General features: G+C 29.0%; 6 protein-coding genes and 1 long non-coding RNA gene across 8 annotated transcripts; 5 read left to right on the forward strand and 2 right to left on the reverse strand.

Moving 5' to 3' along the window:
* Positions 1-23: 23 nt before the first annotated feature.
* Positions 24-2,812, reverse strand: LOC117601709 (putative lipid scramblase CLPTM1). The gene is made up of 6 exons (XM_034318844.2): positions 2,518-2,812; positions 1,608-2,189; positions 1,413-1,530; positions 1,149-1,352; positions 944-1,081; positions 24-868 (listed from the first exon to the last, which is right to left on the reverse strand). The coding sequence occupies exons 1-6, from the start codon at positions 2,656-2,658 to the stop codon at positions 102-104; spliced, it is 1,950 nt and encodes a 649-aa protein (XP_034174735.2). The 5' UTR covers positions 2,659-2,812; the 3' UTR covers positions 24-101.
* A 278-nt stretch (positions 2,813-3,090) lies between these two features.
* Caf1-105 (chromatin assembly factor 1, p105 subunit) lies at positions 3,091-5,252 on the forward strand. The gene is made up of 5 exons (XM_034318845.2): positions 3,091-3,537; positions 3,609-3,741; positions 3,809-4,112; positions 4,182-4,445; positions 4,507-5,252. The coding sequence occupies exons 1-5, from the start codon at positions 3,397-3,399 to the stop codon at positions 5,225-5,227; spliced, it is 1,563 nt and encodes a 520-aa protein (XP_034174736.2). The 5' UTR covers positions 3,091-3,396; the 3' UTR covers positions 5,228-5,252.
* A 292-nt stretch (positions 5,253-5,544) lies between these two features.
* Positions 5,545-9,205, forward strand: LOC117601711 (tubulin alpha-3 chain). Of its 2 annotated transcripts, none has more exons than XM_034318848.2 (9): positions 5,545-5,633; positions 7,242-7,464; positions 7,544-7,648; positions 7,722-7,918; positions 8,012-8,104; positions 8,184-8,369; positions 8,447-8,695; positions 8,773-8,936; positions 9,011-9,204. In XM_034318848.2, the coding sequence occupies exons 1-9, from the start codon at positions 5,631-5,633 to the stop codon at positions 9,135-9,137; spliced, it is 1,347 nt and encodes a 448-aa protein (XP_034174739.1). In that variant the 5' UTR covers positions 5,545-5,630; the 3' UTR covers positions 9,138-9,204. The 2 variants fall into 2 exon arrangements, with proteins under 2 accessions (XP_034174739.1, XP_034174737.1); XM_034318846.2 differs by lacking the exon at positions 5,545-5,633 and adding an exon at positions 6,959-7,101 and having other exon boundaries at positions 9,011-9,205.
* LOC117601712 (uncharacterized) lies at positions 7,446-8,568 on the reverse strand. Its single transcript, XR_004580782.2, has 5 exons — positions 8,433-8,568; positions 8,321-8,364; positions 8,130-8,226; positions 7,715-7,874; positions 7,446-7,597 (listed from the first exon to the last, which is right to left on the reverse strand). It is a non-coding gene; the product is annotated as an uncharacterized LOC117601712 (long non-coding RNA).
* A 522-nt stretch (positions 9,206-9,727) lies between the features above and the next one.
* Positions 9,728-11,441, forward strand: LOC117601299 (BRISC and BRCA1-A complex member 2). The gene is made up of 4 exons (XM_034317911.2): positions 9,728-10,083; positions 10,167-10,468; positions 10,550-10,927; positions 10,996-11,441. Exons 1-4 carry the CDS (start codon positions 9,996-9,998, stop codon positions 11,368-11,370), a joined length of 1,143 nt encoding a protein of 380 aa, XP_034173802.1. The 5' UTR covers positions 9,728-9,995; the 3' UTR covers positions 11,371-11,441.
* A 174-nt stretch (positions 11,442-11,615) lies between these two features.
* Naxe (NAD(P)HX epimerase) lies at positions 11,616-12,856 on the forward strand. Its single transcript, XM_034317912.2, has 2 exons — positions 11,616-11,960; positions 12,066-12,856. The coding sequence occupies exon 2, from the start codon at positions 12,109-12,111 to the stop codon at positions 12,811-12,813; it is 705 nt and encodes a 234-aa protein (XP_034173803.1). The 5' UTR covers positions 11,616-11,960; positions 12,066-12,108; the 3' UTR covers positions 12,814-12,856.
* Positions 12,857-13,038: 182 nt separating this feature from the next.
* LOC117601297 (transducin beta-like protein 3) lies at positions 13,039-23,943 on the forward strand. The gene is made up of 21 exons (XM_034317909.2): positions 13,039-13,521; positions 13,810-13,861; positions 13,923-14,130; positions 14,278-14,452; positions 14,823-14,993; positions 15,072-15,247; positions 15,383-15,582; positions 15,659-15,862; positions 15,940-16,129; positions 16,218-16,336; positions 16,456-16,614; positions 16,687-16,852; positions 16,939-17,163; positions 17,246-17,373; positions 21,598-21,827; positions 22,218-22,300; positions 22,388-22,543; positions 22,612-22,767; positions 22,847-23,012; positions 23,099-23,285; positions 23,373-23,943. Exons 1-21 carry the CDS (start codon positions 13,496-13,498, stop codon positions 23,634-23,636), a joined length of 3,441 nt encoding a protein of 1,146 aa, XP_034173800.2. The 5' UTR covers positions 13,039-13,495; the 3' UTR covers positions 23,637-23,943.
* The last annotated feature ends 897 nt before the right edge of the window (positions 23,944-24,840 follow it).

Raw genomic sequence — 24,840 nt, forward strand, 5'->3', positions numbered from 1 at the left:
GTACCTATTCACATATAGATATATCCTTTGGTACTAATAAATTTATTAATTTAATATAAATTTCGAATAATACACTCAAGGCTAATATTATGTACTAAATGTTACTCAATTTTTTTATCAATTTCAGTTTTTGGCTGATCTTCAATAGGTTCTTGCTTCTTATCATTAATCATCTTATTATTAGCTTCCATCTCACCAGAAAAACCAAATTCATTTACCCTAGTGTGATCAATTTTATATATCCATCTTTGGTACAAAAATATGAAGAAAATAATGTCATCACGGAAGCAACCAATTCTGTATAGCGTTGGCATTTTTATAACAAATGCAAAAATATCATCGATAAATGTATTTAAGAATTTGTAGGACATCATACGCCATGGAAGATGCGCAACACTTTTTAATTTATAATTAATAAATAATTGTGGTGTCATCATGATAAAACCAAATGTCAATAAAAATCCATAAAGCATGCTAAGAATCCAAGAATACCATCCCGTATGTTCTAAATACATTAATGAATAAATAGCATATCCTGCAAAAAGAGGATAAAGAGCCCAAGATAAGTACTTAAATGCAAGTCTATCATATTCTTTTGTGGAAGATTCTACATATGATCCTTTATCATGAAAACTTATTGTTGGAAGGATACCAAGTATTTTTGCATTCCTATTAACTCTAATATCTATAACCTTATTAATTTTCCATACTTCTATGCATAAACCTATTGCGCAACTAATCCGAACAACTGTGTTCGTCTCATTATCAAGAACATACAACAAAACAACAAGTGACTGGAAAACATTGAAAAACACAGATCGAACTGACAAACCTTCCAAAGAATTACGATTATTCCAAAATTGAATATCTGAAAATATAAATAAAATAATAGTTTACAATTTATTGTAACTTATAATATGTTTATATAGATTCAGTATCTTACCATTTTTAAATGCCAAAAATTCAAATACACTATGTAATACTGAAACAATTATAGTTAAACCCAAAAAATATGGGTTTGTTTCTAACAATGCTTCTTTTAAAGTGTCTTGATCAGTATCATCTTCATCCGACGAATCTCCTATATAAAGAGTATTATTAAAAATTTGCACATAATTTTAAGAAATTTTATGGATGATGTAATATACCCATTATTGAAGGTGTCCATTTATTTCTCATAGTTTGTGCAGCATAGATTTGCCATTTGAATAATGAAAGAGGTTGATAAGTTAATTGAAGCTCAAGTTCTTTTACACTGTCATTTAAAGGTTGATAATCTCTTTGCATATTCCAGAAATCATTCAGATATATTACAGGTTTATAGTATTTTTCGCCCGGTAAAAAATAAATATCTGTTGAAAAAGAACATGCCAATTACAATAATAATGTATAATATTTAATGAACAACTTACAGGTATCTAATGGGGGTGGGACTTGACCATACACCCAATTAGTATGATCAGTTACTAAATTAAGAGTTAAATTCGGGTGCCAATGCGATACATATTCCTGATTCATTATTTCAGCTTTCTGAAATAATAAGCATTTAATATATTTAATTCTACATCAATAAAGTATTACTTTAATGAATTGTAATAAATATATACCTGAATTTCTTCTTTACTCGCAGTAGTTTCACCAGTTAACAAATTATGTCTTTTTTGATACCTAATTTTTTTAAATTTATTTAACATTTTTCTAGAATATGACATATACTCTCCTGCATAATTTTTTCCTGCTTTAGGATTTGGAGATTTTCCATTCTTTGTAACATATACATGGAGGTATATGGATCCATTATTCTTTAATCTATTAGATGGATTAAATTTATAATTTATCAATTTTGATCCATCTTTATTTGGCCCACTATACCAATCTCCATATATTAATCCTTGCTCTAACCATACTAATGGTTGCGGAGAATCAAAATCTTTAAAATTTTCAGATTCTGATAGATAAACATGTAAATCAAATATTGTTCCATTCTCAAATATATTTATAGCTTGTGAACGTGCTGGATTGATAAGATTGAGAGGTTGAGAATTATTATCAGTTTGAACTCGTCTAAATACATAACTGATGAAATAAATAATAAGGGAACGTATAATCAAAGACTTTGTTATTGCAAAAAATGATTCCAAACGTGTAGGCTGATATTTTATCCTTTGTTCATTAATTTCCGCATTTACCTACACAACAAATACAATAATTATTATTTTAACAAATAATTTCATCAGAATTAAATTTTCATTTAAATATACATGATTTACGAGTAAAACAGGTTGTAGCGACTATTTACACTACACTTGTCGTATTGTTAAATAATTGTAGAGTCGTCATTAATAAACGTAAAAGTGTAGAAGTCGTATATTTGAAAACATTCCAAGTAAATAAATTATGTAAAGAAAAATGTAGAGATAAAATTAAATTCGTTAGTTTCAAAGATACATGAAATGATTGTGACAAGAAAATGAATGATGTAGTAATAAAATACAAGACAATATATAATTAACATACATTTCTTTCTTCGTTATTCTCTGTTGCAACTAATTCTCCATTTTGTTGATTGTTATCCATATTTTCTTTGACATCTACTTCTTTTGGATCTTGATTATCATTTTCAGCACCCACCATCTTTACATTAGAGTTGTTTCGCATATAATTTCTTTACATTCTCAGAGGGCGTTACATGTACCGGATGTTCAAATCACGTGTTTCATGACACTGAACTTGGATTTCCTGTGATTATCCTGTGCAATTATTACTTACATGCAAACATACTCATTTAAAACACTTGTAACAAACATGCTTAACATTTTATATTAAATTTAAATTTATTATAAAAAAAGTTTTAGGACTATTTCTTATTTGGATTTTACAATCACTTATTATTTAAATAATTAAGATTAATTATTTTCAAATCAGTCTAAATCATTTTTAACAACTTTTTCAGACAGTTACAATTTATCTAGCAAAATAACTTTTGTCATTTTTGTAGTTCCAACATGACTAATGTGAAAGGATAAATCAAAGGCTGATTCAAATTGAATATGTATGTATACCGCATTTCACCCGAGTCCATAACTGCGACGCACAGGTTGGAAGATGGTGGGGGAACGCAGCGAGCTCTCTGCTAATCGCTTTCCATTTCGTTTGGGAGTATCGCCAATTAGGGCGAAGATGCGTACTGGAGATGCGCGAAGAACGAAAACTGGTCTTTTCGCAGTTATGGACTCTGGTGAACTGCGGTATACAACAAAATGAATCCCATGTTCAGGTGGGAATGGCGGGAATAATGTGACAAGTTGGAAAAGGTTAGATCACGACTCCGCTTACTGTCAGTTTATTATCATTATAATATTTTTATATCGTATATTCCACTTTTAAATTTAAATTATGTGGTGCACAACTCCTGAAATTTCATGGCATAATCGTGATCCAGTTTTAAGTATTGATATACAAGCTGGAATCTATGAAACGTCAAAAAAAGAAACTTTCTGGCGACTTGCAACTGGCGGCGCCGATTCGCATGTTTTGGTAATATTATAATAATAAATGTATTACATACAATGTAAACCAGTAATTTTAAATCATTCTTTTTGTTATAGATTTGGCATTTAACTTCAAGCGAAAGTGGAGATGTTACAGTAAAATGTGTAGCCGATTTAGAACGACACCAAAGAGCGGTGAACGTAGTACGGTTTTCACCTTCAAAAGATATTTTAGCTTCAGGAGACGATGGTTAGTAATTATATACTGCAATGATTAAATTGAAATTGATAAATAATAAAATTTATGTTTAAACCAGAGTCAACAATTGTCTTATGGAAACAAAAAGAGGACTGTGAATTTTTTATTGCCTCTGATGAAAGTGAGAATAAAGAACAATGGATTTCTTGGAAAGCATTAAGAGGACACCTTGAAGATGTTTATGATATTAGTTGGTCTCCAAATTCTAATATGCTAGTCTCAGGATCTGTAGATAATACAGCAATTTTATGGGATGTTCATAAGGGTCGATCTGTAGCTATATTATCTGACCACAAGGGGTTTGTACAAGGAGTTTCATGGGATCCTTGCAATCAGTACATATGTACCATAAGCACAGACAGGTACAGATATAAAATATTAATGCTATTACTTAAACCTGTAATAATGTTTAACTTATAATATATTTCTAGGATATGTCGTTTGATTGATATTAATACCAAGAAAACAGTGCAAAAAGCTTACAGAGCTAAAATTCCAACTCCATCTGATCATCCTGTAAAAGATAAAACAGTTAGATTATTTTATGATGATACCTTTAAGTCATTTTTCAGAAGATTAACATTTTCCTTAGATGGAATGTTACTTATTGTACCATCTGGCATAATTGAACCTGTGGAGACTACAGAAAAAATATATAATGCAACTGTAATTTTTTCAAGATACAATTTAAAAGAGTAAGTATATTTTGATGAGTTATATCATTTTATAAGTCCAACATATTATTGTTTTTTTCAGACCTCTTATACTCTTACCCACTTTGGATGAATGTACTATTGCAGTTAGATGTTGTCCAATTTATTTTGAATTACGGAAAGATAGTCGAACACCTACAGTAGCATTACCTTACAGAATGGTATTTGCAGTTGCTACACAGCATTCAGTATTCATATATGATACTCAACAAATTTCACCAATTTCGGTTATATCAAATATTCATTACACAAGATTAACTGATGTCACATGGTCAAGTGATGGTAAAATTTTAATTGTGTCATCGACAGATGGTTATTGTTCTATAATACATTTTCAGAAGGGAGAACTAGGTGAAGAGTATAAAAAGGAAAGTAGTACCCCAACAACACATAATGTTAGTAATGATTGTAAACAAACTCAAACATTAAGTAATGATAGTAAAACTGAGGATTATTTACCAACCGTTGATATAGATAACAGTGCTATCGATATTGATATAGAACACGAAATGAAAACTTCCAACAAAGAATCAGATAGTATACTAAATGAAAATAACAAACTGTTAAATGATAGTACTATTCCAAAACAAGAATTAAATAATAAGGCAGAATTTGAAGAAACTGAAGATGTTAAATTAATTTATACCGAAGAAAGTACTAATGAAGTTGATAAAGTGAATACAAAAATTCTTAGCAAAGCTCCCCGAAGAGTGCAATTAATTACACTTTCTAGCCCCAAAGGATACAAAAAAGATATAACGTAAAAAATGTGATAGAAAGTTATAAAATACATATGCATTTTTCTATCAATTTGTTTTGTATTTTATACCGTTTGTTATTTTAATAAATTTAGATTATCGTTAATATTAACTTTAAGATATATTTTATTATGTAGACACAAAATAAAAACGACGTGTATATATATATATTTCATTAAATATTTTATGTCTTCAAAGTAAAACAAACTTCGTGTATAAGTACGTAACGACTATTGTAAATACTATAGCATCAGCATTATCACCTGCAGAACTTAGAATAGATATTATATACATACGAGTAATAATATGGCGCATCACAGTGATCTCACCGTTCGTTGAGGTAGACAGTAGTCGAATCGTTGTACGTTCTGGCATATATTTTTATTTCTGAAAGACTCAATTAGCAACTATGGTGAGTATTTTATTTAACATATATTTTATAATTGTTATTAAATTTACTGTAATATAACTATAAATTATATTTAAACAATATATTTGCAATTGATTAAAATTAAAATTACTAATTTATAAATGCGTTTTATGAATAAATGAAAAATAGTAATATATTTTAACATAAAACAATGAATTAAACTAAATTGTTATTAGGTAAATAAATATATATTCAAACAGAAACTATTATGCTAATGGTTCATAAATTGCAATGTAATACTATGTTCAAATAATGTGTATAGGCATCATAATTAGAATACGATGGTACCCTCTTAGTGTAATCGACCGATTAAAGAACTGTCTATGTTAAATCATATACGTAAGACGGTACTTGAAGTTAAGGCACATATATGAATACATCAAAGTAGAATAAATATTTTATGAAATATTGAAGGTAAATCGTACCTTACATATTTAAAATTCTAATATCGAATTCTATTTTTCAACACTACATAATAGCGTTTTATTGTTTACTTTTATTATTAAATTTAAAAAGGACGTAGTATATGTTGCGGCCAGATTTTAAAATTTTTTAAATATAAGCCTCTTTATCTATTTCGCAATTAATATATTATAGTCTGCAGTATGTATCATTAAATATCGATTACACTACTTAATTTATATAATATCTATCAATATCTAGAGCTAATATAAGAGCTAATATAAATTGATTTATTCTATTGTTCACCAAATTAATAATCTTTCGAAATCAATTACATTTCGTTCAATGTACTATTTTGAAATAGTTACACATTATGTGTATTGAAACATATAACGAACAACAGGCTTAATTGTAAAACTAATAAGTCATTACGCCTGATGATCATCTTTCTGATGAATCGTAAAATCGTGTCATGCGATGTTCGATCAAGCTGCTATGGTTACAGTATGTCAACCTATTAAAATCGATATTTAGCATCATGCGGCTAAAGAATGCAAAGTATACTGATAAAAGTTTATGACTGATATGCTTTGACCTATAGCGAATTGTCATTGCACCAACTATAAGATTCTTACGACTATAACAATGAAACGGGGGTCTTTTTTTAAGGCACCACTGAATGATTAATAAGAAAAGTAGATGTAAGGTCAAGGTAAAAAGCTTAGAACTTGCTGACAGGTATAAGATCGCTTCATGTCGATAGAAATTCGACATGTCATGTCAGTTTGTAATCACTCCTTGTTGAGTATCCAAGCTTGTTATCCAGGGGAATCTCTTGTTTAAACCATCTCTATGTGTTTCTCTGAAACGAAAATATTTAACTTCAATAACTAACATTCTCTTGTCTATTTTATTAATATTTTTCTTAAAATGTTGAACAAAAAGGAAACACTAAACGTATGCGCGTTTTTCTACCATCGCATAAGTGTATAGATTTATTATTAGTACCGTTTAAAAACGTATAAAAAATAAAAAGATGGCAAAGAAGGTATTATATAACTAGAAGATTAACTTATCTTATTTGCAAGTTTTCAAACAATTCAATATATTTTGAACTTCAAATTAAGCTCGGTACTTCTTTTAATTAATCATGGAGATTGAAATTGCCCCGTTTGTAAATAATTACAGCGGGAATGCATATCTATCCACATCGGACAAGCAGGAGTCCAAATGGGTAATGCGTGTTGGGAACTGTATTGTTTAGAGCATGGAATCCATCCTGACGGGCAAATGCCCAGCGATTCCACCGTAGGTTCCGGAGAGGATTCTTTCAATACATTTTTTTCCGAAACAGACTCTGGAAAGCACGTTCCAAGAGCAGTTTTCGTTGATCTTGAACCAACAGTAGTAGGCAAGTTACCGTGTGAAAAGTTTCAATGTTTTTCCAGAACAATTAATTAGTTCCTATGTTTGAACTGTTGATATTTTAGATGAAGTTCGTACAGGTACGTACAGGCAGTTGTTTCATCCAGAACAATTAATTACTGGAAAAGAGGATGCCGCAAATAATTATGCTCGAGGACATTATACGATAGGTGTGTCGCGTTAAGTTTCGCGTATCATATAAGAAAAGGTTTTTATATATTCTAAGAAAAATTTACTTTTCAGGGAAAGAAATCATAGATCTCACTTTGGATCGAATTCGAAGGCTCACCGAAATGTGCAAAGGTTTGCAAGGTTTTTTAATTTTCCATTCATTCGGTGGTGGTACAGGATCAGGATTTTCAAGCTTATTGATGGAACAATTGTCCGCCGATTATCCTAAAAAAAGTAAACTGACCTTTAGTATTTATCCGGCGCCTCAGGTACATACATCAAATAGTTAATTTCATATAAACGAAATACTAATAATTAAAATAGTCTATTCATAATAAGTGTAATAAAATGCCACTTCTTAGGTATCGACGGCGGTTGTAGAACCATATAACGCAATTCTTTATACACATCCAACATTAGAACACTGCGAGGTGGCCTTCATAGTTGACAATCAAGTATATATAAGTTCTATATATTTACATCGGCTATAATATCTTTGATGTTAGTTCATTAATGATTAACTGCATTTTGTAGGCTATTTATGAGCTGTGTAGAAGGAACTTGAACATCGACAGACCTACATATACAAATTTGAATCGTTTAATTGGACAAATCGTTTCCTCGATAACAGCCAGTTTACGATTCGATGGAGCTCTTAACGTTGATATTACCGAATTTCAAACAAATTTAGTTCCATATCCTCGTATCCATTTTCCTTTGGTAAGTTGAATAAAAAACATTTTATAACTTTCAATGGAAGAAATATGTAGTTAAATAACTTACCGTATTTTATGTAGGCAACATACGCTCCCGTTTTATCGGCTGAGAATGCGGGTCATGAAAGAATTAGCGTAGCAGATATAACAAACTCTTGTTTTGAACCAAATCATCAAATGGTAAATTGCGATCCTCGAAACGGTAAATATATGGCTGTGTGTATGCTTTACAGAGGAGATGTAGTCCCAAAAGATGTAAATTCGGCGATAGCAACTCTCAAAAGGCAGAAACATGTTCAATTTGTTGAATGGTGTCCGACCGGTTTTAAGGTTTGAGTGATATAGTATAAAAAAAGAATATTAACCCTGTAATTAAATAATAAATTTTAGTATTGATATTCCTTTAGGTGGGAATTAATTATCAACCTCCTACTGTGGTACCAGGCGGTGATCTTGCTAAAGTAGAAAGGGCTGTATGTTGCCTCTGCAATACTACTGCCATAGTAGAAGCATGGGCTAGAATTGATCACAAATTTGATCTCATGTACGCCAAAAGAGCATTCGTTCATTGGTAAATTCTATTTTATCAAAATGCATAATTGAAACTTTAATTTAAATAATGTAATATAATAAACAAAATCATAGGTTCGTTGGTGAAGGTATGGAAGAAGGTGAATTCGCTGAAGCGAGAGAAGATTTAGCAGCTTTAGAACTGGATTATCGAGAAGTACAGGAAGATGCTGTTAATACCGAAGATGAAGAAGAATACTAATTTGAAATGCGTTAAAACATATATTATTTACATAAGCGTATTTATTAAGATGTAATAAATAAATGGAATTAATTATACATACTATTTGTTTGACAAACTTGTATTTTAAAAAGACCATCATAAATTAAATATTTTTAAAATTCGACACCAGCGCCATCTACGCAAAAACGTCGGAAACTGTTCGCCGACTAGTTTCCGCAGCTTCTTGATAAATGGCGCCAATATTCCCTTGTTTCTGAAATTCAATATTGATAAAAAAAAAAGATTCAATCTTACGCATGGACCCGAGTGGGGTCCCAAGTGCGTATTAATAAAAGAAAAGAAATTCAATCGATAAGTTGTTGAGTAATTTCTGTCCTTTCTGCATAGATGGCGTTGGGATCGAATTTTAAAAATATTTAATTTATGGCGATCTTTTTAAAATACAAGATTGTCAAACAATTATTTTAATCATTTTTTGGACTTGTGCTGATTTTGACTGATTTCTAAAAAATAGAAGTATATACAATGCAAAGTGTTTCACATTTTTATACTAAGATAGAACAGATGGCGCACAAATTCAAGACCCCTCGAAAATAAAAGCATGTCTAATCTTGTTTTATCTGTATTCGTTGGAAATGCTATTCAATTGTCAACAAGCTACGTATAAAATATTTAATATTTTGCGTGGTTTTATAATAAAACATTTATTAATATACAAATTTTGATATAAGCAATTGTATTGAAACAAGAAATTGTATAAAAAATAATCGTTCTGTGAATATATATAAACGTCAAATTGCCGAATGTGAAATTATAGTGAAAAAACTTATTGCTATTGTTTGTGGAATGTAAATTTTATAAGATATAATTATTACAATGTTAAGTCAACAATATCCAATTTTTACTGACATTGAATCTCATATTAAGCCACTTTTAATAGATGTTCTGTCAACTGATAAAATTGGTAAGTTACTTGTTCTGTTTAAATAATGTATTATAATAAATGTTAAATATTTGTTATATTTGTGTATTTTTACCTTTTTTAAGGAGTATGCCATGAATCAATTCAATTAGATTCTGTTTCATCTAGCTGTGGCAAAGTGGAAGGAGATCGTTTTAGATTACTTATTCCTTATGCCAGACAGAATTTAACTTGGAATGTATTTTTTGACTCACAGTATCCTGAAATGGGTCCTGACTTCATATTTAATGATAATTCCTTCTTAGCAGATACAGATATTGATACTTTGTCTGTTAAGGTACCTAGCCTTACCGAATGGAATCCTAGTGATAAACATGCTTTATTGAATGTTCTTATTGAACTTTTATCATGTTATAAGCAACATCAGGTTTGAAGTTTATTTATCAAGTATAATTTATCACCTATAATTTCTAATAAAGTTAATATTTACATGTATTTTTTGTATTAGATGCAGTTACTTCAGAAACAAGACAAATTACAACTTGAATGTAATATGCTAATGACATCAACAGAAGTAAAGTCAGAAGATGTTGAAATGATATTACTACCATTTGGTTCAAAACCTACAGAGGCTAGATTTGTAATAAGTTTATCTGTGGATGTATCACAGTTAGAAGCTCGTACTTATAAGTCAGAAAGTGATACAGCAATGCTTCTTATAATATTTTCTGGGACAGATTGGAATCGTATTATAGTACAAATCTTTTTCTCAAAATCTTTGGAAGAAGCTCTTGGTGGACCAAGAGCATTAAACTTACCACCATTACCACCAGATAAATTTTTGATAGATTATGTACCAGAAGTAAAAAAATGTATAACAGACAAGGTATATAAATTTCGTTTTAATTAATAATATATTATTGAATTATCATTAAAATAAACTTTTTATTTCAGATAAATTCAATAAATCAAAGTTTAATAAAAAGAAGAGAATATATATCAACTATGTTAGCACTACAGAATTATTCTTCTGTAGAATATGATTCTGTAAAGTTTAGTTATATATCGATGATGTTAGTTGATCATGAAGACTTTCATGTTATAGTAAAGATAGAACTTTGTGCAGGATTTCCTAATGAAAAACCTATAATTTTACTTATGTCAATATACCATATGGAAGGACCTCACACTGTATATAGAGAATTTCTTGAAAATTTTCCATTTAAAGCACATTGGAATTCAGTTTTTATGGTCAAAAAATTACTTCCACATATTAATTGTGCTATTAAGTCATTTAAACAGAATACGATTAAAAATTATTGTTCATAATAATAATCTAGTTTATGATCAGTTTGTTACATTTATTCACAACTTAATTTCTGTGTTAACTATTTACATGAACTTCTTTATATAACAAATGTGAAAAATAATTCTATCTATATATACATTACAAATACGTAACAAATGTGATACGTATTTGTAATGTATATATAGATAGAATTATTTTTTGAGTTCTTTTTAAAAATAATGACAAACATATTCAAGTAATATTAAGGTACATAAAATATAATATATTTGTCATGTAAAAAACTGATTAAAATTTTATATAATAATAATTGCTTTTATTGTTATATGATTGACAACACAATATTTTTCAATGTATGGAATATACTATTTATATTCCAATACAAAAGAAATCTGTACATGTTATTCTTTCAAGGAGAGACCTGTACCTAATACATCACCTGTCATACGATAAGTTTTTGTTCGTTCTGCGCATGTTAATTCTGATTGGCTCAAGCATGCTCCCTCTGCGCAAATGCGTAAAATTATTTTACAGCATATAATTTGTGCTCAAGTGATCTAAGATCAATTTTTTAATTACTTAATTATTCACAGTATTTATTCGTGTTAATAAGGTAAATAAAAGAACAAAGTATATAATATAAGAGGTTATGTTTTAAATGTTAATATATATAAATGGTATCATTTATTAGAAGTTATATAAAACCCATTTTGTCTAGCAATAAATTAATTTTTTCTTTTGATAAACTATCATATACCACTATGGTGAAATACCTGAATCAACAAGAAAGCATTAATATAGATAAAGATTTATTTGAAAAGTATAAATTCAGTGTGGATCAGTTGATGGAACTTGCTGGACAGAGCTGTGCTATTGCTATTGCTCGAACTTACCCATTATTTAAAAATTCTGCACAAAAGATTTTAGTTTGCTGTGGACCAGGAAATAATGGAGGTGATGGATTAGTTTGTGCTAGACATTTGAAACAATTTGGATACTCTCCAGAAATTTATTATCCTAAAAGAACAAGCAGTACTTTGTATGAAAATCTATTACATCAATGCATTGAAAATGACATTTCTGTGGTAGAAAATAATATAGAAGATTTTGCAGCAAATCAAATGCATCACTTTGCTCTTATAGTGGATGCATTATTTGGATTTAGTTTTAAACCACCTGTCAGAGAAACATTTATTCCAATTATTGATTTACTAGAAAAAACAAGTATTCCAATTTGTAGTATAGATATACCCTCTGGTTGGAATGTTGAAAATGGTCCACCCACAGAAGGTGGTATAAAACCAGAAATGCTGGTATCATTAACAGCACCAAAATTATGTGCTAAAAAATTTGAAGGTAAATACCATTACTTAGGTGGCAGATTTGTGCCAAAAAAATTAGAAAAAGAATATAATCTTAATCTACCTGAATATCCAAACACAGATTTAATTGTTCCCTTATCTTAAATATTCATATAAAATAAAGTTATTTCCATTATATAAAGTTTTAATAACTTTTATTATAAAATTATGTATGTATAATTATAAATAAAATGTGTGTATTAAAACCAATTTAAGCATTGCATCAATAATAACTGTTACAAATACTCTTCGATTCTTTAATTAATTTATTGTTTTTCTAAAATGATTTATTTTCCAAAGTAATTGAAGCTAGCATGGAGGCCAAACTTCGAATTCCGCGTCGGTAAAACAGTCAACGTTTCATCGAAAATTAGACCGAACAGAAACTGATTTAAGCGCCACTTTAATTATCGCATGCTATCAACTAACGGCAACGTAGCGAATTTCTATCAAATGAAAAGCAGAAATTATGTGTTCTGTGGACAAGGGTGAGATCTGGCGCCTGACCAGAGTCATGGATAAAGAAATTTACGACCTTTCCAATGTACAACGTCTCTGCTTGAAATATCTTTGTATGCCGCCAGACAAAAATTAAGGATTACATATCTTAGCCTGCATTATATTCTATGATTACATGCACGTGCACGTTTGTTTTATTACACCGTAATTTAAAGTTTGTTCTATTTTGTAATGTTGGTTTTTAACAAAATAAACACGAAATCAAATGGAAGAGATTTAATTTTCAAATATTTATAAAAATTAATATCAGCAGTATAATTTTTCAGAAATGAGTAACGTTATTTTAAAAGAGGCGTAAGGAACTTTTCATAACTAATAGAATAATGTATTATTAAGTTCGTTTAATTAACTAATAACTTGTGAAATCTGTTAATACATATAAGTATTTTATAAACGAGTACCTCATTTTTTATGTATATTATAGTAAAAAAGTTACTTCAGTAATGTATGCATTTATTAAATATATAAGTACTTAATTCAATATTGATTTGATAAGTACATATATTCGTAAGCAATGAAATTTAAATTTTTACTAACAGAAGCATGATTTCCTCATCTGATATTTATATATTATAATTATAGATTTGAAGTTGAATCCAAGCATGGTGCATTTTATACAGGAGGAAATGTTCAGGTATGTTAATTAAAATTGTTAAATATGTTCTTCATTTTTTTCATTAAATAAATAATTATAGTGGAGCAAAGATGGTCAACATATATTTTGTCAGAAGAATGGTGTAGTTTCTATAGTATCAGTGAACAAAGGCATAGTACTTTATTATTTGGGAGAAAGAAATGATGTTGAAGAGGAAGATACGATTAATACGTTCACAGCAAGTGATAATGATTTGAATATTATTACACACCACAAAAGTGGTCTATTCAAATTATGGAATTGGAAAGGTAATGTTTATTTAACATGTTGAACACCAAAGTGAAAATAGGCATCCTAATTGCATTACTCCTTGTAATTACATAAAAATCAGAAGAGATCATTATGATTATAGTTGCATAGTGGAAATCATCATTTAATTAAATATTTCTTTTCAGATAATAAATTAATGAAATTATGGAAGTCTATTCACAAAGGTCCAGTAGCTTGCATTGCACACTTGAGCGAAAAGAATTTAATAGCTTCTGGAGGTAGTGATGGTGCTGTGAGATTATGGGACTTGGAGCATTACGCTTGCATTCACAACCTGAGAGGAGTACAAGGAGTTGTTAGGTATGTACTTTACATAGACTGTATCTTTAAGCCACGGAGCCGAGCTGAGCGGCTCACGCAGTACGTTGCTACGAGTTCAATTCAGAGATCTGTAAATACCGCAATAAAGAAAATAATACTCCCAATTTTTCACAGTATCTTCTAATAACTAAATGCCTTTGAAAAGTGCAAAAAAAATTGAGTTTGTTAGACTCAGATTACCAGAATGCCTCCTTATACAATGTACAGAGTGGTTCATTTAAGAATAGTGGTACAAAAAATATGTTTTATAGAATTTGAATGGTATCAATACCAGTATGCTATAAGAATATTTTTCTTTACATAAAGAAACTTTTTTATCATATTATATATTTGTTTATTCTAATTTCAGTGTGTTAATTTTCCATCCAAATACTGAAAAAGACCTTATCTTTGCTGCTGGCGATGATGCTAAAATTCATGGATGGAACATTAAATCTGGTATAGAAAAAATTACCCTCTCTGGACACTTTAGTAAAGTTACATCTTTATCTTTTCTTAAAGATGAGGATTATCTAGTTAGGTAATGTATTAAAATTATTTGGTAGCTTTTAATATCAAATTAGGTACTTATATATATAATAGGGTGTCTTTTATACAGTTCAGGAAGAGATAAAGTATTAATTCTATGGGATATTTCTTCTGGATCATCAATACGTATTTTACCAGTTTATGAGGAAATAGAAGATACATTTATCATTCCTAAAAATGCACAGTCGGCGGTTTTATGTAATAAGGATGAAAGTGGTGTTTATGTTGCTGGTGCAGGAGAAAAAGGTTCAATTATGAAACTTCAATTAACTTATTTATAGCATTATAGAAATCACGTAATATTGAAATATTGCAAATTTATAAAATAGTATATAGTTACACATTACAGAAAAGTATTATAAAACTTAAATCTTTCTTTAGGTATTGTCAAAATTTGGGAAATGAGAAGTGGTAAAGAAGTATATACCCAGAAAAATTCTATTGTGTCAGCAGCAAAAGAAGAAGGGAACTTTGCAATTATACATTTGCTTTATAACGAAAGTAGCAACAGTTTTGCTGTAATTACCGTAGACCACAACATAATTATTCATTCATTCGAAACATTTGCGCATGTAAAACAGGTAAAGTTAATTTTTATTTATAGTATGATCAATTTTTATGGAGGCAAGTATTTGTAATAATATTAAATTGTCGTAGTTAATAGGTTACAGCGATGAAATTTTGGATATTGTATATTTCGGAAATAATGGAAGTCACATAGCAGTTGCTACCAATAGTTGTGATATAAAATTATATAATGTATCAACTATGGATTGTGAACTATTATGTGGGCATACAGATATTGTTTTATCTCTTGCTGTAACATCTGCTAATGTCAATCTACTTATATCATCAGCAAAGGTATTTTCATAATCAAATATATTTTAATATAACGTAATAAATTTATCAAATCGTTAATAGCATTTCACAATTTACAGGATAATAGCATTCGCGTATGGTGTATGGATAAAGAAACAACAAAAGTATCTTGTGTTGCATCTTCTGTTCGGCATACTGCTCCAATTGGTTCTGTTGCTATTTCTCAAACATCGTCTAAATTCTTTGCTTCAGTCAGTCAAGATTCTTGTCTTAAATTATGGAATTTATCGGAAAATACTGAGCAAAAGGGTAAACGGAATTTTTACTTAAATTATATATTATTTATTGCTCATTATATTAATCATTATTAATATTGTTTTATGTTACATTGTTATAGACACGTACATTTTAAATGTAATTCATACAGCATTGGCTCATGAAAAAGACATTAATTGTGTAACCATATCGCCAAATGATAAATTAATTGCTACTGGATCACAAGATAAAACAGCTAAAGTAAGATAGATCAAAATTTAAAACGTTTACAAATACTTTTATTCATTAACATGTTGAATACCAATATTATTAAATTTACCATATTATAAATATAAAGATATTTATATTAAATATTGTAGCTGTGGTCAGCAGATAATTTGCAGTTGCTTGGAGTATTTCGTGGACATAAGAGAGGTGTATGGTGTGTTCGATTTTCGCCCATAGACCAAGTACTTTTAACAACATCAGCAGATTGTACAGTGAAACTTTGGTCATTGACAGAACTTCACTGTTTAAAAGTAATTTTTTAAAAATTACGATTTAAATGTATCAACAATATATCGTTGCTCATAATCCTTTTTATGCAATAGACACTCGAAGGTCATGAATCGTCCGTATTAAAAGCAGAATTTTTGAGCCGTGGAATGCAATTAATTACAGCAAGCGGGGATGGTCTGCTAAAACTTTGGAACATTAAAACATCAGAGTGTATATGTACTCTGGAACAACATGAAAGTCGTGTATGGGCACTTGCCGGTAGATACTATTTTACTATCTTTAATTATTAATTTAACATTAATTTGTTTAACTAATACCTTCATTTTCTAATATTTAAATTGCAGTTACTAAAGATGAGAAACATGTAATTAGTGGTGGAAGCGATTCATTATTAGTTATTTGGAAAGATGTAACCGATGAAAGGAGAATGAAGAAAGCAATGGAAATTGAGCAACTTGCATTGGAAGAACAAAAATTAGCAAATTTACTTAAAGCAAGTAAATTGACGTCTGCTTTAAACTTAGCTTTAAAATTGGATCGTCCTTTCAAAGTCCTAAAAATTGTAGAAAGTACGTTTCATTTACTTTTTATTAATATACTATTAATTGGAGTTATTTTCTGTATAATTATATAAAATTCAATTTGTGTTAGATATTTTAAAGCAAGATGCTTCTCAACTTGAACAAACGATTCGTGAATTGAAACCTATTTACAAAGAAGAATTACTGAAGTGTGCTGTGACGTGGAATGCCAACAGTAAAAATTGCCAAATAGCTCAGGTAAGTGCTGAAATATAATTACGTGTTTCGTGTGATTCATTGTGTGAAAGCTTTATTCGTAATTTTACTTACATCAAATTTGTATTTAATAGGTAGTCATAAATACGTTAATAATGGAAATGGAACACTTAGAATTTAAAACAAAATTAAGTTCCACTTTAGAATCCGTGATACCGTATACCGAACGGCATTACGTACGAATGACAAAATTGCTCCAGAATCTTCATTTGATTACGTATATCTTAAATCGTATGAAACCGCATATTGCATCTATAGAAATGAAGTGAAATATGTATATAAGTAATCAATTTGATACATTGTATATTATTTAAACATATTCTTTTTAATCATTTTTTCCATCGATTAATAAATTATATGAAATTCTTTAAGATGTTTAAATTTTTGTTTAAAAAGATTACCATTTAAGATTCTGGAAAAAGGAGTAAACTTCAAATTTTAAATTGTGTAATGCTTGTTTTAATATGTCTAATATAAATACTACTTAATTTAAAACAAGCACAATAGAAATAGAAATACTAGATAGGGTGACCCTTGATGAGGCTTTTATTACTCCGGGGATCCAGGGTCTGGGCAAGAAATTATGCAAAATTAATGTCACACACGCTTTCCCAACGCTTTCTTCATAATTCATTATAGCAAGAGCCATTTTTAACCAGGAAATTTAGTCGGAAAACATTGAGGTTCTATTGTAGATTGTAGGTGCAATCCACGCACGACGCTGTTTGCAACATTATCACTGGATACCGCCGCTCTTTCGGCGTAGGAAAACACATGTTGTTTACAGATCGATTAGATTAATTGCCCGCGCTATATTTCTGCGAATATTATAACGCAACACTACTGTACATACCAGACCATTCAGTTGTTACGCACAGCTCTATGCAGATATTTAACATGACGTCCTAACTCACCTCATTTTCACCAATTTTCAGCACGTGATTTATTTTTTCAGGGATATGTAAATATTTTTTACCAGATGCCATTGATGTAATTAGAACATTCTTACATTAATTCTTGTCTTTCACACTCTGATTCATACACACACACGTCTTTTGATCAAGTTCTATGGAAAAGAAAAAAATATATTAATAGTCTAAAAAGAGATATTCTACCGTGTTCAATTGCAAAAAACCACCCCGTTTATCATAGGTTCGGTATTAAAATTATCTTTTAGAATTTCATTATAATTTATTTACTATTTTAGAATTTCTTTTATTCTTCTTTCTGTAAATCACTTATTTGTATAATTACATAAAAACTATTTTCTATAAAAAATGTGTATGATATAATTACAGTAAAATAATGATAAAAATCTTAAAGAATTTCATAATTGTATTATAGTTGTTCACAATATAAAAATATAAGTAATGTGATATTTAAGGGACTAGTGGTCCCTCCCTAAAATATCTCTTAAATTATTCAATTTTCGACCTAAGTGCCTTAATATTTTTTTGTAAAGAATTAAAAAGCGCTTCGATTGATGTATAGAAGAATACATAGTTCCATTTGAAAAAGTGAAGCTGACCTTGAAATCTTTAGAATGTCTCTACTTCCGGAACCGATACGTGAAGCAAGTGATGCTCCATTTGACACCATTTAATTTTTTCTATCTTATACCATTTTAGAGCATAGCTTGGCCCAATTGTATGAGACACCCTATATAATAGTAGAGCGCGCGGAAACGCCGGTTCTTTAATAGCTAATTACGACAGTAATTATAAAGTGATCATCTTAAAAGACTTGTTTTATAAATAAAATTTCAATGAATATCATCGTATTTTTGTAAAACATAATCTCACCTTCCAGGAAAAAGTAATAAAATAAAAATTTTATTACTACAAAATCAATTTTTCAAATAAAAAGAAAGGAAAATAAACTCGAGGAACCAAGTGAAAATTGCAAAATTAAAAGGTTCATACTTTTTAAACGTATTCAAAACCAACAAAATGATGACTTAAACCTTTCTCCTAATTTCATGTTTATTGTATCATATTTTATATGAATTAAAATCCTTGTCATTGATTTCAAAAAGTGATCAATTTGGTATCGAATGGCCCTGTATGCTTTTCATTCACCCTATATATGTATATACAATAGAAGCAGTATATTGTATTGTCCTAATGTCATATGGTACTTGAATATGTATTCGCTTTGTAAAAAGAATATTCTGAGTGGGAGGAATGGTTGGGTAATATTTGGTTTCCAGCAAATTTACTCAACAGCATACTTGTGTATCTAAGAAAGAATCAGTTCAACTTTATTAGTGAAGGAGTTCAGTTATAAGGGAACTTAAAATGGTTTCAAAAAGAAGAATTCATTCTCTTGTGTTGTTTTTCTATTTCTTACAAATATTACATTTAAATACATCAACTATGTAAGTTATATTTTCATTATGAAATTATTACAGTAATTATTGTGACTCTAAAATATATTTTATTTAAATTTAATAGTATGTATTCTTTTAAATATTGAGTCCTAAAAATGAAGGTAAAATATCTTATATTCATTTCATATGATAGAAAAGTAAAATTACTGGAAACCAGTTCTAATTAATTAGAGTCTTATACATCAATTTATAAATTATAATACACAATCACACGTATAAACACAATGCATAATATATAACAGAACAGACTATAAAATTATAATATTATCAAGTAAAGCTAATATGATTATTATAGCCATATCAATTCATTATAATACTAATAAGTTATTGTACAAAATATTCATGTATAAATATTATTGTTTTTCTAACTGAAGACATTTCATATAAAAGTCAATAGCTTTCAAAACATTTATGTAAATATTAACTTTCAAGTGAAAGGTGAATATTGTCTTTTGTTGTTTAAATAAAATTGTAACATGTTTTAAATATTTTTTTAGTTAGAAAAACTATTAGTTTTAGCTTCATATTACACTGGAAAACATTTAAGTGACAATAAATAACTACACCTTTTAAAATGCTAGAGCTATTCCCATTAACAGTATAAATTTGCCATTCAATTTATTAGGAAGGAAAGTAAGAAGAATTTTATTCAGTAATGGTGTGCAGATATAATCAAAAATATTGATAACTTATATAAACAGTTGAATGTTTGATGCTATAAATTAATGTCTTCATGTATGTAGGTAGATAAGATGTTAATGTTGAAATTGGTATTAAAACTCTGATTGCGGTACCGATGTTGCATTGTTTTAACTTTAAAATAAAAGTTTAATATGTTTTCTAATAAAACACTTAAATCACTCAAATCTTTGTTTAAATGACTTTTCGTTTGTTATACCTTAAACTTATAAGTACATTTTTATTATTGAATCTAATTTAATTTTCGAAAGGTTTCTATTAATTTTAATACATTATAAGTAACTGAATGTTAAATATATTAAAAATTCATTTAGGTGAAAAAATATGTCTAAAGTTGCATAAATTTAAAAAGGTGTGAGTTTACTTTTACTCCTTTATGACTCATTTTATAGATTAAAGAAACATATTAAAAGTATTGATATACTTCATATGTAGTTCACACTTCTAATATTTTCGTATGAAACAATTATTTATTACTTGTAAGCTTTATCTTTTTTTTACGATTTGAAATTCTAATGAGAAGAACTTCTTTTCTAATGTACAGTCACATGCATTGTATTGTCATCTGCATCAGTACAAAGCAACAATAAACCATTCTTGCTATGCACTTAGTAATGTGTAGAATTTTAATTCAAGGACTTTCTTACAAAACAACATTATCTTTTTGTACTGCATTTATACTGTTATATATTAATTTTCTCTAATTACTGTTTATTGTTAAAAAATGTTGAAATTTACTCATAAACCTTCAATGCGTTCATTGAATAACTAAGTGCTGGGAATAAAGTTATTTCTATGTAAAATTACTTGTATTTTTTGTAGATTGGGAAGTTGCCCAATGTTAAATAATAGCATTTCTATGACACAAACTGAGCTCCTACAACTATTAACTGATGAGTGTCGTTATGACAAAATGGTGAGACCTCCAGGAGAAGTCAATACCACTGATCCAATTAATGTGTACACCAGTGCTTACATTTATACAATTAAATCAAATATGGTCAAAACCCTGGTAGTTTATGTTATAATTATATTATGCTTTATAAGTGTACATACAGTTTCGAACATAGTAATTATTTTTATATCTATTATACACATACTCAATAATGATTTTGCAGCAGTTTGATGTGCACATGATGTTACAATTTAGGTATTTGGATAAAAGGTTAAAATTTTCACATATTGTTCCAAACTTAAGTCAGATACACGGCGGACAATTTGCACATGACTTAATTTGGACGCCTAATGTATATGTTTCCAATGAACCCAGTTCAGCTATAATGGGAAATGGTGTTAAAGACATACTTATTTCTATAAGTCCAGCTGGCATGGTTATATTAAATACTAGGTATGTAATTACAAATTAAACTAAATTTACAAATGTTAAGTAAATATTTAATCATACCATAAATGTCCTAAAAACATGCTATTTTTTTATATTATTTATAGGTTTACTATTCTCATTATTATTTAATTTCTATTCTAATTACTATTCTCAATTTTATTTACTAAGACAAAAATTTCAATAACTATCAATAATAAATGTATACCAAAATTACATTAAAACTATTAATTTTAGACCAAAAATTAATTCTGAAAAGATTACAAATGAGCAATATTTGTTATCGAATCTTACATAAACTTGTTTAACTATAGAAATACTAATTGTAAGTTTTAATATAGTAATTGTATTAGTAACTCATTTATGCGATATAAACAGTACATACATTTATTTTAGGTTGCAAGCAACTCTTAACTGTGGGCTTCGTTTGGAGAAGTTTCCATTTGATGTACAAGAATGTCCACTTATTTTTGAAAGCTGTAGGATGTCATTGTTGTCGTATTACTACAATGTCAGCTATTTTATTCTACTATGCTCCTTGGAATGAATGGAATTTTTACCTACAGGGACACACAATGTGCTTGACATGGTATTGTATTGGGATGACGAGCCAATTGTACTTGCAGATGAATTACATTTAACTGAATACAAGCTTGTGGACAAATGGGTTAATATGACAGAAACATTTTATACTACATCGCAACAACATTATGGTCATTTTGGTATACATCTTATTTTACGTACTACATAATGTTTTAACTATTTTAATTAATATCTTTTATATTTGTAGCTGGAAATTTCAGTTCTCTTACTATAACGTTTAAATTAGCACGTGAAATGGGATTCTTTATGATGGACTATTACATACCATCTATATTAATCGTGGTGATTTCTTGGGTTTCTTTCTGGTTGCATATGGATGCAAGTCCGCCACGAATAGTATTAGGTAAAATATTTTAATAATGTGGATATAATGTATATTAGTATTATAATATCAAGAACTAATTAAGCATTCTATGTATTAGGAACAAACACTATTTTGACGTTTATGACTCTTGCATCAAAAGTCGAAAATTCCTTACCAAAAGTTTCTTACATAAAAGCCAGTGAAATATGGTTTCTAGGTTGTACTATATTTTTGTTTGCAGCAATGGTAGAATTTGCCTTTGTTAATACAATTTATCGACGAAAGTATGTATATTTTAGTTTATAAATATGATTGCAGTGGCATTACATTTGTTAATATAATTATCAATCTCGTGATTACATTCATATAGGAAAAATGTGCCATTAAAAAAAGTTAATAGTAAATACATATTAAAATCAACATTAACGCCAAAACTAGCACGGAAACAATTTCAGAAAAATACTACAGGACTAGAAAGATCTCGTTCTTGGTCATCGCTTGAAAACACAACTATTAGTGACCAAGATTATTCAAGTCAAAATTATCTCACCGTACATGTAAGTTAATATTTAATAACAAGTATATCTAACAGGATTAAATTAAGTGAATTCTAAGTACTTTTCATAAAATATATTCTTCCATAGAGTTTTCCAAGTAATCTCAATATTCCATCTGTAAAAATTGAGGAGGACAAAGACCAAGAATGTTCAAGAAAAAGTATTGCGACTATTAGCAGTACACCGCTACCAAAACCATTCCCGCGAAGAGCAACCCTTGCCCATTTACATAATTTTACAACAATGACGCCGCAAGAGATTGCTCAGTGGATCGATAGACGCAGTAGAATTGTATTTCCTGTAGCTTTCATCATATTTAACATCCTTTATTGGTCTTTTATTTGGATATAAAAATTTCATAGTTAAATTAAGTATATTTAAAGAGTATCTAAGAATTTAAATTTTTTGATTACATGTATATTATTATTTAGTCGCTTTTTATACTAACGATTTATTTTTACGATACAAAACAATCTCAAATACATAAATTATTTTAGAAAAGAAAATAAGATCTTTTAGCACTATACTATCTGATACCTTTTTCTTAAAATACAGGATGTCTCATGCAATTGGGACAAGCTCTAGCTTTAAAACGGTAAAAGACAGAAAAAAATCGGTACTGGAAGTGGACATATTTTAAAGATTTCATTTTTTTTTTCTAAGCGCTTTTTTATTCTCCACAAAAATATATTAAGATAATTGACTCGAAAACTGATTAATGTAAAAAATACCTTAAGGAGAGACCACTAGGCTCTCCTTGTCTCTCCCTAAGATATCATTTGAACCCAAATACCTTAATATTTTTATGTAGAAAATTAAAAAACGCTTTGATTGATGTACAACAAAATACACAATCCTGTTAAAAAAAATGAAATACCTCTTTTAAAATCTTTTAAATGTCTCCATTTCCGGTGTCGACACACACGCATGATACTTTGACGCTATTTCATTTTTCTCGATGACATTCTTTCCTATCATTTATCGTTTTAAAGTTACACATTGCCCCATTTGCATTGAACACCCTGTATATTAAAAACATATACAGATATGATATACTGATTTATAAAAGAAATATAAAAAATGTGTATACATATATACCGCAGTTCACCAAAGTCCATAACTGCGCCGCGCAGGTTGGAAGATGGTGGGGGAACGCAGCGAGCTCTCTGCTAATCGTTTTCCACTTCGTTTGGAAGTATCGCCAATCAGGGCGAAGATGCGCACTGGAGAAGCGCGAAGAACGAAAACTGGTCTTTTTGCAGTTATGGACTCTGGTGAACTGCGGTATACACATATTCATATACATTGTAATCAGGTTGAAATATATTTTATGAGCGGTAAAAATATTTTATATTTTATATACATAGCAAATAAATTCTCTATTAATTTGAACATACGTGTTCTACGATTTATAATCTAGAAATATCGTTTCTGTATAACCGGAACAGATAACGATATAAATAAGCCAGAACCTTTTTCGTTCATAATTATTTTAAGATTATTTCGGTTCTTATAAATGTTTTGAGAACCGAAACTGACATCATAGCTGTTTTCA

The sequence above is a fragment of the Osmia lignaria genome, chromosome 6, assembly GCF_051020975.1.
Source record: "Osmia lignaria lignaria isolate PbOS001 chromosome 6, iyOsmLign1, whole genome shotgun sequence".
In the NCBI taxonomy this organism is placed as follows: domain Eukaryota; kingdom Metazoa; phylum Arthropoda; class Insecta; order Hymenoptera; family Megachilidae; genus Osmia; species Osmia lignaria.